The following is a 17,807-nucleotide window of genomic DNA, read 5'->3' as shown; positions in this document are numbered from 1 at the left end:
TTCCCCCCCCCTCTGCAAACAGCTACAGTGTACATATCCATGTTAATCTTGTCTAAAAAGCGTGTACCTGTGACACTAAAGTTATCGTGACCCCGTCTGACATGGCAAACCGAGTTTTTCAGGGTCACAGCACTCCGCTTGCCATCCTCTGTAACAAAACATCTCTGTTAAGAGAGAGAGAGAAACAACCCCCCCCCCTCTCCCCCTCCCCAAAAAAGGGTAAGACCACATCCAGATCATCAGATAATCAGGAGTCTAAGACTCTAAGACTTGAGCCTAGCTGCATCGTTTGCATAGATTTGATTAGGACGCATTGATCTGTTGCTTAGTCATTCAGATGTCTACTCTATAGACATAGTGTAGATGATCTGTCCTCTTCATTGCCTTCAAAGTTTTTTTTTTCTGTTTCCATCTGGTGTATTTTGTATTTAGGTGTGTGTGCACACCGTTTTATGAACTCTGTGAGCTTTATGAACTTTTATGAGCAAATGTAATCTCTGTCTTCTGTTTATGACATTTTCATTGATTTTGATGGGAATTTTCAGGGAAATTTTTTGTCCTGTGATGAGGTCATCGTAATGGAGAGTACCTAGTAGCTTACATACGGCTGATCATCCCCTGGGAAAGTTGATCTAAGTTTTTATTGCTGACGATGTTGTTTTGTTGTTGTTGTTGTTGTTGTTGTTGTTGTTTGGTCCATCACTTCTTGTAACCTCGCATTCTTTGCTGGTCACTGAACTATCTCAGTTCTTTAATGATTGACAGTGCCGAACCCTTTCTGGCCAACACATCTGTCAATGGTTTAGGGATTGCTGGGAACAGACGCTGCTGCTGCTGATGTGAATCTGACTGCTGGTGAATCTCTCACTGACACACTCCGGGTCTTTTTTTCTTTCTTTTTTTTTTTTTTTTCGTGTGTGTGATGGGACCGTGTTAGTGAAAGGACTTAACGCCAAACGTAGTTACTTCTCGTCATTCATTTACAAGGTGCGATAGGCAGAAAAGCTCTTGACACAGGCTCACAGGGGCTTTGACTTTGGCTTTTCAGAGCTCGTATTGTGTGGTCCAGAGCTTTGGGGATCTGAAACAGAATCCAAATGTTTGATTACCCAGTATTGCAGAAGGCTGCAGAAAAAAGAGAGAGTGGGAGAGAAAGAGAGAGAGAGAGAGAGAGAGAGAGAGAGAGAGAGAGAGAGAGAGAAATAAAACCACTGCTGTGTCTCACTGAGAACTGAAAACTCAAAGTCACACAGCACTTAAGTTAATCCCCTTGACCACTGACTCTGTAAACGTTACCCTATCCTCTTTCCATCCTATTACACGCCCATACTCAGTGGCATGTTTGCTCACAAAAACAAGGCCCACTGTTTTGATTGGCTGCTCCTTCTGAAAGATCTGGGAAGCTGGTGTCCCGATTGTCTGTGATTGGGCCCCAAGGGTCCGATGCCCTTTTCGGTCATAATGTTTTCTATAAGTGAATGCGGACAATGTAAGAAAACAGTATGGATGCCAGAAGTGAACAACACTCTCAGAAATAAAAAAAAACGTTGGCCTCTTATGAATATTCATGAGGGTTACCGAGGGGGCCCTGGTGACTCAGTGTTAACCTCAACATGCATAAGACCTATGAGTATTTGGGAGCATCCATCAGAAGGATAACCATGGTAATTTGAAGTGATGTCTAAACACAAAATGTGACTCTTTGGTAAAACTTGGACGAATTAGGGCTTGTCAAGAATGGAACAGCAACAACCCACCTTTGCTATGCTTAGAAACAGTGGGAATTCTTGTTCCTTACTGACACCTTCCAGTGACACTGTCTCAAATCCATAGAGGATTTGTAGTATGCAGTTATTCGGATAGTATTTACCTGTGCAACAATAGCATTCCTTCACTTTTCTGACTCTCTCTCTCTCTTTTTTTTTTTTTACTTCATTGATCAGCTCTCTCCGTCAGTGGTGACTTCAACTCCTCCATTAGTATTTGTATTGGGCATGGTTAAATTTCTCTTTTACGTGCAGGAAGAACTATCTGTGTATTCTCCCCGACATTTCTGCTGCATTTAGGGCATTAAACAAATACGTTTTGTCATCATGTGTGCGAATATCAACTCTTGGACTCAGGGGGCTTGGTTTAACAGAGACCCTTCAAGCGCCACCTTGGCTCCATACCCACTATTCCCTAGAGTAAAGTTACAGCTTGGTTTTATTTTTGGTGCTCTCACATGCGTGAGCGATCGTTTCTCTGCAGATTGTAAGTCACGGAGGCATACATACGTTCGCTGCGCCGGGGCAGGGGGTCGGAACAGTTCAAGCTTGCTATGGTACTTTCACATATCCGGTTTAATGGCTCCACACCAGTCACTGACCTGTTGATAGGACTCGCTGCATTACTACTGTATTGGCTTTCTTCCCCCTTCTCTCGTCACCTCCCAGCGGTCGTGTCACCACCAAAACCCACTGACATAAATCTTCAACGGAAAGCTTCCTGACTGGGGGCTCCCCTGTAAGGGAACTGAGCTAATGTCCAAATTAGTCCTAATAACGCTTGTAGTGAAAGTTAAAGCCCCCCCCCCCATTCTTTAAACGTGTCAGCAGCCGATCTGATCCATATTAAAACGTATAAACTATAAGCCCATACGAAACAACAAAAAGACGGATTTCAACAAATCGACGGCTGAGTGCAAACACATATCGATTCTGAATATTTTCGAAAAGAACATACTTAAAAAAAATTGGGTTTCGAAACAGCTAGATTTTGTCCCCTTCAGTTCGAAATGCCAAAAATTGTGTTGCATTATCACTCCAATAGTTGGGGATTGGTGATAGGTTATTTCCCGCAGTTATCTTATCTGGAATAAGGCAATTAGTTGTTTGCGTGAGAACTATCGCAACCAGAATGCTTTAGTAAGACTAAAATATGGATGTGCGGGGAGGCATAATCAGAAGTATGTTAATCTGTTTTAACAAGATGTAATTAAATTGTCTCATTACTAAGCCTTCCGCAGTTTAAAACTGCTGTTTATCTTTCGTTTTTAAATCAAAGGATAGGGAAAGTGGAAGCAAGAAAGCACATTTCAGCCAAATGAAAGAAGGAAGCAATTCTGCAACCTAATTTAATTTGATCATAATAAATATAACCGTTTGATTCAGTCAAGCCTATGTGTTTTTCTGAGGCTGTAACAGTAACAGTCTATTAAGGGGTGTGTGCGTGCGGGTGTTAGAGGGAGAGAGAGAGAGAGAGAGAGAGAGAGAGCGCCCAGCCGAAAACCTCTCCGCATAGGCAACAGAGGTAGCAACTCCAAACAGCCATCTAATCTCCGCCTGAGCGATTCTCACTGTACAATCCTAATGAGGAATGTCAAACAAAGAAAGTCTCCATAAATAACGATGAGGCATACAGATTCAAGTTTTGCTGTCATATATTTGTCTTTAAGCAACATATAACCTAGCTCCGTCCGCGCTTGGTGCAAGGTGACGCAACGCCGCGAATCAGGTGGAGTGACGATCATTGCGGCAACGTTATAGTGGGGTCCAACAACGGAATAACGGTTTGGTGTGGATGCCGGAGCTCGTGTACAATGTCTAACGATTTAAAATGACAACGAAACGAAAGACAACGAAACTGCAGCTACGGCGGTCAATCAGCGAACAGCTGCGAGACTCCACCTCGAAGGCATGGGATTTACTGTGGAGAAATGTCCGGGAGAGACGACTTGCAGGTCAGTTGCAAGCGAAGCATATATCGTTTTATTTAACTTTGCGTATCGTAATAGTTTGTGATGCTTGTTGCGACAATGGCAACTCTCTGCCGAAGCTTACAGTCTATGGTCGATCTACTGACTGCTGTTTTGGGAAGGTCAAGTTAAAGTTAACGTTGTCAAATGCAGAGCGTTTCTCACATGCCTGCCCTTGGCACTTCAGTAACCCTCTGTAACTGAGTCGCTAAGACGTGGGCAGCTCGGTAATTTTGGATGAGTGGCATATTTTAATTCACACAGTCGTTTACCAACCATCTTACTGTATTCGTGCATCAGAACTCCGCTCGCCTAATGATTTAATACCCTGAACACTGACTCTGGGTCTGTCCGGAACACTCTGGCTCAGTTCAAAATGCAATTATTGAGATGTCTGGCTTTTAAGTTAATTAAAGGCGCTGCATTCCGATGAAGTGTTCAGATAGCTTACTCAAAAAGCAGTTAGTCTTCATCAGCATGTTTAGCCTATAAAGTATACGTCAAGGAGCAAGCCATGACAGAATATTCCTCGGACTTCCAGTTAATATCCTGTAAGATTTTGCTTCGTATCCACAACCCTTGGATGAACCAGTTCATTTCTCTGTCGTCTCTGTCACAACTTGAGTCTTTATTCCCTGATGTTTTTAATCACATTGTTTTACAACTTTCTATGAACGCACTTTTTTTTTTAAGATAACGTTTTCTGTAAAAGTCATACAGAAACTCCTTGTAGTAAGTAGCTAAATGTGTGTGAGAGAGCGAGAGATGGTTGTATGAATACTCTCCTTTTTGGTTACAGCACAAACCCACCTTTGTCACACCCACTTAATTAAGGAGAATCATTAAACCACTTTCCAACAGTGTTACTGGAAGTAACTGTTGGTCCTCCACATATGTGGTCTCCATTGTGTTTTATTTATAGGCGTCACATTGTATTCCTTTAATCCGAACCATTTGCTGACTTCTTTTATAACTCTGTATACGTACGGAGGGAGGGTGATCGTGGGACTTGTACTGTCAGCAGGATTGAGGGAGTTGTTGTGTTTGTTGGTTGCAGATTGTAAAGCGTAAAGCAACGGTGTATTATCATGTAGCCTGGATTTAATTTTCATTGGGGGTGTAAGTTCTTACGGCTACAGCGCTGAGTTCTTAATGTGTTGTTAGCGGCTTTTCTGCCTTTTCAGGGGTATCGGAATTGTCAGTGACGGGAGAAATGCTGAGCAGATGGGTGAAAGGAGCCGGCAGGAACACAGCTGGCCTGAGAGAGTAATGAATTACTTTCACCTCTAATTCCCCTTTGCTACCACTAGGGGTCAGTCGTTTAAAAGCGCAAAGATAGGGGAAAAAGGTTAACAAGAGATGAACTTATATTGTATATGTGCACACACACACACACACCCACACACACACACACACACACACACAGTGTCAGCTGCCACTCGTTTTGGCACCCGCTACACAGCCTGCCTTCATGGTCGTTGCCGCGCTCTGCACCTGTGGGTCTCAGTGTGCCAACCCTACCCCACATTAACGATGAAGACGTCACTATGGGCCAGTCTAGCACAGCTGATCTGGCCTTCTTTTCAGGGCAGTGGCCTGACTCAGAGGTTCTGCTGTGCATTTCTCACGTGTTTGGCGTTCTCCAGGGGAACACGGCGTCTGTGACCGGGTTTGACTCCGTCCAGGAGCCGCTCGGAGGGCGGGCGGGGGGGGGGGCCTGGGTGGGTGGGGTAACATGTGATGTGAGGCTCCAGCTTGCCGTACCACAGAACCAGGTCTTTCGCTGAAGAATGCGAATGAGCCCTTAGCTCCCCTACAGGGATCTCCTTAACCCAGTTTACCCTGAAAAACGTGCAGCGGACAGGCAAAGGGAGGGGGTGGGGGAGAGGGGGTGGTTCAGGAACTTGGTGAGAAAAGTAGGCCAGTGCAATGTCAGCTCCTGAGTCCCTCACGCTCTTCTCAGCTCTCAGCTCGGAGGCTGAAAGGCCAGGGCGGAGAAGAGGAGGAACAATATTAGAGGGATGTTGGAACACTGGTCTGGGATTTGACTTTGGGAATTGTACCAGGGTCCGTTCACCACTGAACGCTGGCCTCCGAAAGCTAAAAGGCTCTGTAAAATAAATGAAGTGGATTTTTTTTTTTTTGGTCATATAAGTATAGTTGTAATTTTAACGTAATATATTTTCCTGTATGGACTTCCTCTCTACTGTGCAGGCATGCAGAGACCTTTTGACAGGTGAAAGGTTTTGTGTGGTATGTTACCATCACCTGATCCATGTCAGTTTCGATGAATGTAGTGTGTGTATGTGTGTTTGTATGATTCTGTGGGTGTACACTGGAGGACTAACAGTTCCCTCTGTTGACCTCTCGGTCTCTACCTCAGTGTCTGGGCCGTGGTTTAGTTTGTATCATGGTTTGGCCTGACAGAAAATCGAACCAACTCAAAACTGATGTTTTTTTTTTTTCTTTCTTTTTAACTTAACACATATGCAAATTTGACACGAAAAGAACAAATTGAATACAAACGGCAACCAAGCTCTTCAAAAAATGAGAATACGAGAAAATGAATCTCCGTTACTTTGTATTTTAAGGTTCTTCTTTTAGAAAATGAGGTTAAGAAAACATAACTGGAGTAACGGTTATTTTGGGCTCTCCAGGAGAGGGCGTGGAAGAAACCTAAACATCAGTATCTTTTAAGGATCTTCATTAAGAAAATGACTGCAAACACATGACAGCTGCAGAATGATAACCAACTGCCCCAGCTCTTTTCAGACCAATGTGGAGCTACTTCTATATAAGAAGAGCGAATTCCCGTTTAGAGAATCCAAGAGATTAGATCCACTTTGTTCGCTTATATGTTCCATGATAACTTTTATTATTTATGGTCTGAGTGATGACACCATGTGTTTTGTTGTAATTTAAAACGGTTCTTCGGTCGCTATTGTCATTAAAGCGGTTCTAATACTCCACTCACTTAAAGCATATGCGCACCACGTGGTAAGCAATGAGAAATGAAAGGAAAAAGGAAAAGTGTACTAGCTTCAAATTATGGATTAATGTTATTCCTCATAATCAGAAGCACAAAGAGTGAGCGAAGTTCTCCTATAATAAGAATATGTGCTCACTGCGCTTTGGCATGAAGAAAAACTTCACTTCACAGAGCTGAGGTGAAGGGAAAAAAAAAACAATAATTAGACACATAGTCCACTACACACGTGAACTGATCCAAGGACTGCAGAACCACAGTTTTGGTGATTTGGTACAGAACCATTACATCTCTCGAGCACACCCTTATTGTTGGCATTGCTTCATTCATTCCATACTCCTCACTGACCGTTTGTCTCACTGACTCTCGGATTAATGTGACAGATGGTTCATTCTTTTTATGAGGACACATTTGATATTACTGTATTTGTAATCTGCAAATGCTTATCATTACTGGACATAGATACTCTTTAGTCTATGTGTGAACTGGCTGTTATGAGGGAAGATGTCAGGGTTACCTGGAGATCAGCTCAAACATACTGTTTGCTTTCTTTCTGTGTTGAAGTTTCTTGTGAGATGTTGGGTGGATCCTGGAGAGAGTATTTTTTTCCAGGCCCAAACCTTGGTCTATTGTCTTTTCCTTGCCTAGCTGAAACACATACACACATGCACACACACACACACGCGTGCGGCACACACACACACACACACACACACACATATACGCACACACACACCCTTACACACAGCTACGTTCTCTAACATTCTTTCACTCACACACACACACACACACACACCACGTACTCAGTGGAGTTATTCTGCTGTTGTGTGAATTTCCCGTTTGGCCTGAAGTACTCTGGTGAAAAGCACGCATTTGGCTCAAATTCAGTCGGTTAGGCAGTGCTCCCAGATTTCCCCCGGCATCCTTATTGGCTCTGCTCCTGGTCACATGACCAAGGAGGCGGGCAATGCAGAGGAGAGTCAAGTCTACCACTTATCCAAGGATAAGAGGTGCGTTACGTAGGTGCATGTGTGTTTATGGTCTTTAAATGAATGCCTGGTAGTTGGGGAAAACAGACAGCTGGGCTGTGTCTGTGAGTCTTTGTGGGTTGTAATGACTGTCAGGAAGACAGAGTGGAATGTGAGAGCGTGTTGAGCGTGAGCTGTATGCATGTCTTCAGCTCTCTCTCATAGATAAAGCCAAGGGTTTGTGTCTGAGTATTTGTTGGGAGCTCTCTGACCGAGGAAGATGATGCTTATGAAACTTCCCGACGAGTCTCCGGACAGCGAGTGCCTGGGAAGCATGACCCCAGAGACCCAGGATATATACCTGAGGCTCGACAGCCACCACAGACGCTCCGGACTGCGTCTGGCCCGGATCATCGCTAGGCAACAGCTGCTGAAGAAAATAGAACGAGGTAGGAGAAGCGCACGGCTAGCCGCTCTCGTTAGTTTGGCACAGCGGTGTGTTTTTCTCAAGAATTTTTCAATGAAACCTTAAACTGTTCTTTCCAGTGGTACGTGTCAACCCCCACGTCTCTCTTAAATGGTTGGTGGTGTTTTTTGTGCAGAGAGCTCTCTCTCTCTCTCTCTCTCTCTCTCTCCCCTGCTCCCTCTCCTTACTGTGCACTCTCTCTTTAGTGCCATGACAGTTGGTTCCATTTGAGGTGCAATACTGGATTTTCTAAAAAGCCTCGAAAATTCACCTCTTTACAATGTCACCTTTCAAGTTATCGGCCTGTTCTTGAATTTCGGAACCTTTACGTGAGCCAGCCTGTGCGTTACTCGACGCCCCGTGGAAACTTACAGCTGGTTTTCTTTTTGTGCATCTAGGAGATTTTCCAAGAGTTTATAAAAACATTGGGAATATCTCAGCTTGTTGCCTCAGGGGGTCAAATTGAGGCCCCATCTGCCACAGAGGCACTAGCTCAGAGACTCATAAATGAATGAGTCTCTCTATATTAAAATCTTATGATTCAAACTCATGTGATGCAGCTCTCTGTGTGAACACCAAGCACGCATGGTTTATTTGGCTGAGTGCTATCATCTCTTAACTTTTAATCTCTTTAATACTCTTCTATAAACTGTTTAGACAGAAAGATAGAGGTGTGAAGGAAAGGGACGTGTCCTCTTTGACTGAGCGCCTTCTAAATGGCATAGAAAACAAACAAAAAAAAAAAAACCCACAGCAGGAATGTTACCACACAGACTGGCTATTACTCACTCCAGTATGTGTTGGAAACCTGGCTAATTTGTAAGGACTTTTGAATGCAGAGGCATGTTCGTTCTTGACTCTTGCCTCTGTGTTAGCTCATTGCTGTGAAGCTGATTCACCTGCTGAACATGGAGCAGATCAGACTGAGTCACAGCAGGAATTCAGCATTACCCTGTAGAAACTGAATCTTAAGGTTAACCTGAGGATTTGCACTCAGGTTTACAGTGCTTGTGTAGCTAGCTTCTCTCGCCTCACTGGGGCCTAAGCGTTAGCAGCTGTTTCAGGATTCCTTTCCAAGAATCATCTCTCGCTTCTCCACGAACTGGGCTTTGTGCCGTGACTGAAGAAGCGTATGCTTCAGGTGTGGTATGGGCTTTTGTCTGAGTTAAATCTACTACAGGGATGCATAAGAATCGGATTACCAGCCCGTTCTACTAATATTTTTGACATTGCACTTTGTCATATGGTCTAAGTCAAAGCTTGCCATTCACCCCTAAAAAAAAAAAACTACCATTGGTTTTATATGAAAAGTTCTCAAAAAAACCTCCTTGGCTGTAAAACATCGCATTTCTGAACACCTACCCCCCCCCCCCCCCCCCCCCACCCACCCACACACACACACGTACACACACACAGTTGGACATGGACAATCCTCTTTCTTCTCCCAGCCATAGCACTTCCCACTGTAAATCAACTTTTCTCTCTGTTAAAGTTCTCTCAGTCGCTGTCTCTGTAGTCAGCTGTGGATTTCTCTGTCATTCACACAGCATAAAAGCAGGTGTGTTTTACTTCATCACTGTGGGATTATCTCTCTCTCTTTTTTTCCCTTAATCACAGTGGTTACCATGGAAAATGCTTCACTGAATGACAACAAATGATTTATCTCTCGGAATTTGACATTTAAATAATTGTGTTTTTCCCCCCACATATTTTGCAGAATATTTTCACGCAGAGTCAGTCATGGTTGATTCCATGGTTTGCTTCAACACAGAATGAACAGTCGGTCATGTAAAATGTTGTGATCTGTGAACATAAACACATATGATTCACGTGCGCTGATTCACCGTTGTACTTGTATGTATTGAAACATACGCTACCTTGTGCTTGACCCACATTCAGATTAATAAATAAACGCTCTAATGACGGCGCACATACTCAGTTTTGATTAAATCAATAGACATTAAATCCTTTACTATATCTTTGTATGCTGTTTCTTGTCGCTTGAATCTGAAACAAATACATTAGAATCTTTTATTGCCTGTGTGGGCTTTTTGGAATCGAGCAAGACTCAAACAATTCTCAAAACTTACGGTTCAGAAACTGCGGTTTTGGAGAGTGGGGGTCCGGCACAGTGGGGGAAAGAAAGAATTTCTAAGTGTAAATTCGCAGACTGACGGACGACAACTGCTTGCGGTTCGCCAGAGTTAATTCTTCTATTAGGACAAGAATTTTGAAGTAATTTTCCGCACGCGTGTTGCTTTTGCTTGTTGAATAAGAACGGGCGTGTAGCATAAGGCCAGCATACTTGTTAAGCATGCGAGGACTATAATAACACATTCTAGCAAACAACGTCTGACTTAATGACATGTCCTCTCACGGCTCACATCCCTGCCTGATTCGCGTGTTTCTCTGTTTGTGTATGGGCCGTGTCCGTTCTGTTTTCAGCGTTCGTGACAGTGTGTGTGTGTGTGTGTGTGTGTGTGTATATAGGAGATGCTTCAGTCATGAAGCTTCGAGGCTGCGGAACATGTCTGAGCTGCCAGGGCATGCGCGTTGTTGCTCAACAGCGGGGAGGTTATAGGATTGGTGGCAGAGTTGTACAGATTCATATCCACTATTTCAACGGTCATTAGTCAGCGAAGTCAGTCAAGCGTTGGCCTTTGCTCGGTGTCCAAAGGCACCACGCCAGCCTGGTGCGTTCAGTTGTGTCTGCCTCCCCTCATAGTATCCAGGTTGTTCACAGTAAAAAAAGAAAAAGAAGACTAAAGAAAGAAAACAGAAAAACAGTTTGGTCGACTGTTAATGTATAGGCAAACGTACCTCGTAGCTTTTAGTATATTTAACCTGTGGGTTCTAATGTGATTTAAAAATTGGTGAAGAAATTTGCTTTATGATACTAATGAAGCTTACTTGACCCTAGTTTTACAATTCAGTGAAGATTTGTTAATCATATACAAACAAACGAAAAACTTCTGAGGAGATCCTGAGAGTGTCCGGTGTGAGTTGGTTCTTGGCCGTCTGTCGCTGGCTCTTGGCTGCCCTCTGTTGGCGGACACAAAGAAATTTCTGATTACAGAAAAGAAGACGTAATATTGAAACCAGGCAAACTTGTGAGACGTACATTTACATAATGAACTGCCATTGATCTGGTCGAATCTCTTGACTAATTTGTGATTTGGGGCACTCTACCTTTTGTTTGTTTGTTAGCCTGTTCGTTATTTGTTTTGTATTTAACCACAGAAGATCGAGCTGAGAACAAATACTGTTTTTGAAGAACGGCTTTAAAGGTGCAAGAGGAGCAGAGAACTCCTAAAGGTTTAGTGTTGTTTCAGCAGCTTTGAGGTCATTGTGTTTCATGTGTAGAATATATATGTATTCTCAGGTACAGCGCTGATTCAGACCAAATGGCTGTCCATCCCCCGTCTGTCTGCCTCTGCTCAGGCCCAGTTAATTAAGCTGGCCCTGGGCCCCGAGGGCAAGGAGTTCAAGTGTTTTATGGTTGTTCCTCAGTGAGGCCTTTCTCACGCTGGGGGCGTGTGTCTCGCGCCCCCACCTGCCCTGCTCTTCCACTGGGCTGCCGCCCCACCTCAGCCCTCATTCCCAGAGGAGCGAGGACTCCTGGGAGTGTGCCCGAAGCAACGTGGGCCGGACTCTTACCCACTTGTCTGTCTGTCTGTCTGTCTGTCTGTCTCTCTCTCTCTCTCTCTTTCCTCCCATCAGGGTACTTTTTTCTTTCCCTCTCAGCTCTGCACTGCACTGCAGAGCCCGGGTGAGCAAAGGGAGCGAACCAGAGACAGGGACCTGTAAACACTTTAAGAGTTGTTTCTGTTGTTTAATAGCCAGCTTCAGCCGTGGCCAAAATGACACTTTGTGCCTTTAAGGCGGCACATGCTTCAACTTAAAACAGATTTGAAAGGGGTACAGTTCTGTCCAATCCACCACCCAATGTACACACAGAAAGAAACAGAGTGAGAAAGAGAGAGAGAGACAGTGTGTGTGTATGTGTGTCTGTGTGTGTGTGCGTGTGTGAAGTAAGTGACTGAGTTTTGTCACCGTCTGGCTCCAGACTGGCAGGCAGGTTGCTTCTCCAGCTGTGAGAATGTGATGGATGGTCAGAGGAGCGTGGGGTATCCAGAGGCTCACATGGTCCTTCGTTCACATACACACACAGGGGGGGAGGGAAGAGGAGGGGGCTTCAGACTGCACTCCATCCAGCTGTGCCGAACAAGCGTAGAGGAGGGGTTTAGGACATCTGGAGTAGAGGATAGCTGAAGGAGAATAGAAACATACAGCACAAAGGAATGAGGGAAGAGAGTGAGAGACAGAGAGATACAGAGAGTGAGAGTGAGAGAGAGAGAGAGTGAGAGACAGAGAGAGAGAGGGAGAGAGGGAGAGAGAGAGAGGCACAGAGAGGCTTGCTGATTGACAGGAAGGAGCAAGGAATTGACACAGGCTGAAACGCTCACCATTGCACCGACAAGACACAAGCAATTACAACAGGACTTATAGAGAGATTACAGCAGTGACCTGTGGATGACTAGAGGTACCAAAACTCAGCTTATCTGTACTGCTACTTTGACTTGCATAAAGACTTAACTCTGCTCCTCTATAGACGCTATGTCTCTGTTATGGTTTATTTCATTCTTGTCATTAAAGTGTTCCTGCATGTCATTATGGTGTAACCAACATGTAATGATCAGAGCATCTGAAACATCTGCCCTAACTGAGCAAATGGAATGACAGTCACAGAGTGTAAATGATCTAAAAAAAAAATCTTAGAACAGTTTGTGTGCTAATGTTTGTGGTGGTCTGTTTTGATGTTCATCTATTATACAGCTGTTTGCCAAATAGTGAAGTTAATGTTGTCACAGATGTTTTCCTCCTCCAAACTAAAGAGTCGTTTTAAAAATTTATTTTAATATCCTCAACACCTAAAAGTACCCTTTATTTCGATTTTCGTTTTTGTTTGACCGCTAAAGTATTTGGAGATACATTCCTGAAGACGTGAACACGGTCTACGTTAAAACATGTCTTAAGTGGAAATTTTGTGTTTTGTTTAACAAAGACAGAGAACCCTTGGTTATCCCTCAGGACGGATGTCAAAGCACTTTAGCATGTGTGGGAAAATGGCAGAGGTCCAAAGTGTGTGAGTGTGTGTTTATGCAGTGCTGCGGAGCCTGGCCGCAACTCAGAACTCTCTGCATGTATCCTGTCTGTTCTGGGCTGGGGTTGGACAGCTGTCTGTGGACCGTCTGAGGGGGAGGTCCAGGTGTTCAAGGGAGTGGACAAACATCAGCCCCATGGCAATTTATATAATGAATCAGTGACAAAGTGCTTGGAAAACTGATTCCAGATCAGTTGTTAGTGGTGAACTGACTGTAGCAGAGTCCTGGCCCTTTATCTAGTAATGAATGAGATTTGTTGGATACACAGATGTACTGTTAGAGAGTGCTAATGGACGGTGAATAGGAGAATTTATGGTGAGACAGAACTTTGCTGACAGTATTGTTTCTGGACAGAGCTGGACGGACCAAGTCATTCATCAGGTCTCAAATTCTGCCTGCTCTTTGAGAACAATCAAAGCTAATTTTTCCACAGGTGGAGTAGCTATTGCGTTACACTGTCTGCTTTAGTACACACTTATGGATTGCTCTCAGAATAGCTTTGTGCGTGTGTGTGTGTGTGTGTTTCTTTACAGATGAATGATCTGACTCCACAGTCTGTCAAATGTTTGGCGGCCTAATAAAATTAGAATAGTGTTGAGAGAGCGGTTGTCCCTGTGTCCATACAGGGAGCACTCGCTCTTGGGTCAAGAGCTGTCATTTGGTGAAATGCTTTCAAAGCCCGGCCACATGTCACTCTTTCCGTCCAGTGGCGTAACCATTGGCGTATTCTTTTAAGGTCTAAGGCTACATTAGTCAGAGCTCTCAGGCCCCTCTACGTCTCACATCTTTTTCATTTATTACAGGAAATGCTGTTCCTGTTGCCAAGGGCGACGTATCTGCAGCTCTGTTAAATCTGCTGTGAAAACGGAACGGACAGGAAGTGCTTTAATGACAGGCCTTTTTCCCCCCTTTTTTTTTTTTTGAGGCCCTAGCTGTGACGGACATAACACTGGCTGAGCTGAAAGCACAGGGATCTTAAAGGAGAAAGACAGAAAGAAAAAATGAAAGAGAGAGAGAGAGAGAGAGAGAGAGGGAGAGAGAGAGAGACGTAGAAAGCCTTTTTTTTTTTTTTGACTGCAGAGACTTTTTGAGGGACATAAAGTATTTGTGCCTATGTAATGAAAGGTCTGGCCCGCTCAATCAAAAGAGAATGCCTTTGATTTTGCCCTTTGCCCGCCATTCAACACCTCACTGGCTCTGCCCCCTTCCCTCTGCCCCTGCTGCTTTCTCTCATGGCGCGCTGCCTGTTGTCACGTCGCGGAGGGCAGGAATGCTGCGCGGCTACGCTGGGATTAGCGCGTAGCATGGCGTTATGGAGTTTGATTGCTGCTTGTTGTTGCTTTGTTGCCGGAGCTGTCCTGACTGGGAGAGTCAGGAGATGCCAGGGGTCTGCGTTAATTAAACAGGCTGCCGAAAAATACAGGGGCACCATTATTCCCACGACACCGGGGGCAGTGACTTGGGGGCAATCTTGGCTTTACCCAGCATCCCTCCTGAGCTTTAGAACGTTCCGGAGCCATTTTAAATGTGTCTCAGAAACCATCCCAGGGGTCTTTGCTGTAGTCTGACGGACCGCTAAAACCATGTGTCTGATGTGGGTGAATAGGAAAAAGAAAAAAAATGCTATCTTTAATTTTCCACCCTTGAGTTTTGTTATTTCTTTCCTGTTTGTCACGCACAATTTGGATGTTGGAGACGGTGAAGAGAAAGACCCTTTTCAGGCTTGCTTTGGAATTCGTGATTTGGTTGTAATGCTGTTAGTATCTCTCTCTCTCTCTCTCTCTCTCTCTCTCTCTCTCTCTCTCTCTTTCTCTCTCTCTCTCTCTCTCTCTCTCTCTCTCTCATTCTGTCCTTTACTGTTTTGCTGTAAAAGAGATGAGCTCTTTTAAAATGTGAAGCAAAGCAGTGACAGTTTTACTGATACAGGAAATCAGAATCACACTTACAGAACATAAGACACATAACACACACACACACATAAGACACATAACACTACACATAAGACACTTAACACACACACACACACACACATAAGACGCATAACAGTACATAATATACGGACGTCCGATGCTGAGGCCTGCATTGTTATAGTGAACACTCTTACAATCAGAGATGGAGAGCTTCCCATTTGACTCATCTTCACCTAGTGCAACATATCCAACCCCTTCCTCTAACAGTACTCACATTTTAGCTTTCCATTTTAACACTGTACAGATTTTCTAAGTGGGTTACTTGTGTCCTCTTCATTCATGTCAATCTCTGAGCAGCTTGCTGTTGACCAGCCAGTGAATGTTGGCCATAGGTGGCTGTACTGGTGTAGAATGAACACAACTTTAAACAGATGTCTTTGTGTTTTGTGCCTGAATCGCTCTGATTTTCATTGGCTCATAATGTGTAGCGTGCAATAGCTTCACGGTGAATATTACCCTGATAAATATTCACACTGTAAAACCGCGCTGCTGTAGTGACTGGTTGTCTGGAGGTTTAAGGGAGACAGGGTTTAACCTGTGTCGTGTTAAAGGGAATAGGAGTATGGTAAGTATCGGGTCTTGTCAGGTCTTTAATGTTACTTTAGCGTTTGAAGATGCCAGGCTCAGCTGGAGCTGAGGAAACAGAAACGACAGCCCTCTCCCGATAACAGCATAGTTCCGCTCATCTTAGACAGTCTCAGGGTTGACTTACTACAGCTCAGAGTCCAGAGAGAGAGAGAGAGAGAGAGAGGGAGAGAGAGGGGGGGGGGAGAGAGGGAGACCACAGTGGCTGAAAGGATAAAAGGATAAGTGAGGGAGGGGTCAAAAGAGTGTAAGCGACAGAAGAGAAGTGACTAAGGGAAGGAATGAGAACGAGGAAATGAGTGGAGAGAACACAGAGAGAGAGAGAGAGAGAGAGAGAGAGAGAGAATGCAAGAGATGGAGGGAAGAGGTTTGAGTAAGAGTGAGTAAAAGTGAGAGGAAGAAGCAAAAGACAGAACACAGGAAGGGAAGAGACACAACAGCAGAAAAGGGAGAGAGAGACAGAGAGAGAGAGAGAGAGAGAGAGAGAGAGAGAGAGAGAGAGAGGGAAAGAGATAAGTGCCAGAGAGGGACAGGGAGGAAGGAGGGCTGTGGTTTGGTCTGTGAGACACTGGACCAGGGTGTCGTGTTGGGTTGTGTTCTCCTGTGCGGGGCTGGGCTGGACTTGACCGAGTTGATGGTGTGGGATTTCGGGGTTTGGGGTAAAACTGGGATGCTCAGACCAGAGAAAAACAGTCCCTTGTCCCAGAGAGACACATGTCCCAGCTGCATGCCTGTACCATGAGGATCTCCAGTAAGTGATTCCCTCAAAAAAAAAAAAAAAACATCATTCACAAATGCATTATTGTATGTAACCACACATATTTTCATATTTCCCAGAAAGAGAGAAATGCTTGAGGCTGTTTGTGGCTTTTGTGCTTGGCTTTATGTCTCACTGAGGAGAACTATGTGGAGAATCTGGTGAGAAATGGAGAGAATTGTTGGATTGTGGTGGGACTGTGTCGTCTGTCTGCTGGTTGTGAGATGTGTGTAATACTGATCAAGTCTGTCTGTAATTCAATTTCTGTTCGCCTGGTTTGACACCCGTAGTCTCGCGTAGCTCTCTTGCATGTGTCTGCTGAAATGTTTTTTTTTTTATTATTATTATCTTAGCTCAAGTGTTTTCACTCGTAGTTTTAGGTAAAGTATCTGGCAATGAATAACATATACATGTATGACTGAAATGACTGTCAAATATTGACAGTGTCAGATTCACATTCAAACATGGTTTTGGGTATTTGCTCATTTTAAACAACAAAATACAAAAATGTTGTGACACTTTATACAGGAGTGTTCTTATTACTCCAAAAACTCTGTGACATTCTTCTTCTTCTTCTTCTTCTTCTTCTTCTTCTTCTTCTTCTTCTTCTCTTGTTCTTCTTCTTCTTTTGTTTGTTTTTTTTTTTTTTTTTTGGTTTTTCATTTTTAGGGTCTGTGCAGAAGTAAGGCTGAGTGTTTGGCTAAACTGTCTCAGGAGAGAGAACCAGGATCAGTCTTCTTTAGGACTGTAAACACTACAAACCTAAAACAGCACCGTAGATTTATACACACACACGCGCGCTTGCACACACACACACACACACACACACATAGGAGAGAGAGCCAGGATCAGTCTTCTTTAGGACTGTAAACACTACAAACCTAAAACATCACCGTAGATTTATACACACACACGTGCGCGCGCACACACACACACACATAGGAGAGAGAGCCAGGATCAGTCTTCTTTAGGACTGTAAACTTAAAACACTACAAACCTAAAACATCACCATATATTTATACACATACACACACACACACACACACTCTCACACACACACACATATAGGAGAGAGAACCAGGATCAGTCCTCTGCAGGACTGTAAACTTAAAACACTACAAACCTAAAACATCACCATACACACACACACACACACACACACACACACATAGGA

General features: G+C 44.1%; 1 protein-coding gene across 3 annotated transcripts in view; it reads left to right on the top strand.

Annotated features, from left to right (window-relative positions):
• The window catches only part of stard13a (StAR related lipid transfer domain containing 13a), a 58,373-nt gene that overhangs the window by 26,091 nt on the left and 14,475 nt on the right, over nucleotides 1–17,807 (top strand). The window contains exon 1 of one of the 3 annotated variants that reach the window (XM_030792402.1): nucleotides 3,695–3,721. The exons of 1 other annotated variant lie outside the window; for it this stretch is intronic. Coding sequence is in view for 1 of the 2 variants with exons in the window: in XM_030792401.1 (XP_030648261.1) it covers nucleotides 7,974–8,139 (166 nt within the window). In the remaining variant the exon portion in view is untranslated. Of the gene's footprint in view, nucleotides 1–3,694; nucleotides 3,722–7,973; nucleotides 8,140–17,807 lie in introns of those variants that run through there. One more of the 3 variants, XM_030792401.1, reaches the window with a different exon arrangement.

This window comes from Chanos chanos, chromosome 15 (genome assembly GCF_902362185.1).
Source record: "Chanos chanos chromosome 15, fChaCha1.1, whole genome shotgun sequence".
Classification (NCBI taxonomy): Eukaryota; Metazoa; Chordata; class Actinopteri; order Gonorynchiformes; family Chanidae; genus Chanos; species Chanos chanos.
This window is presented reverse-complemented; position numbering and strand designations above follow the sequence as displayed.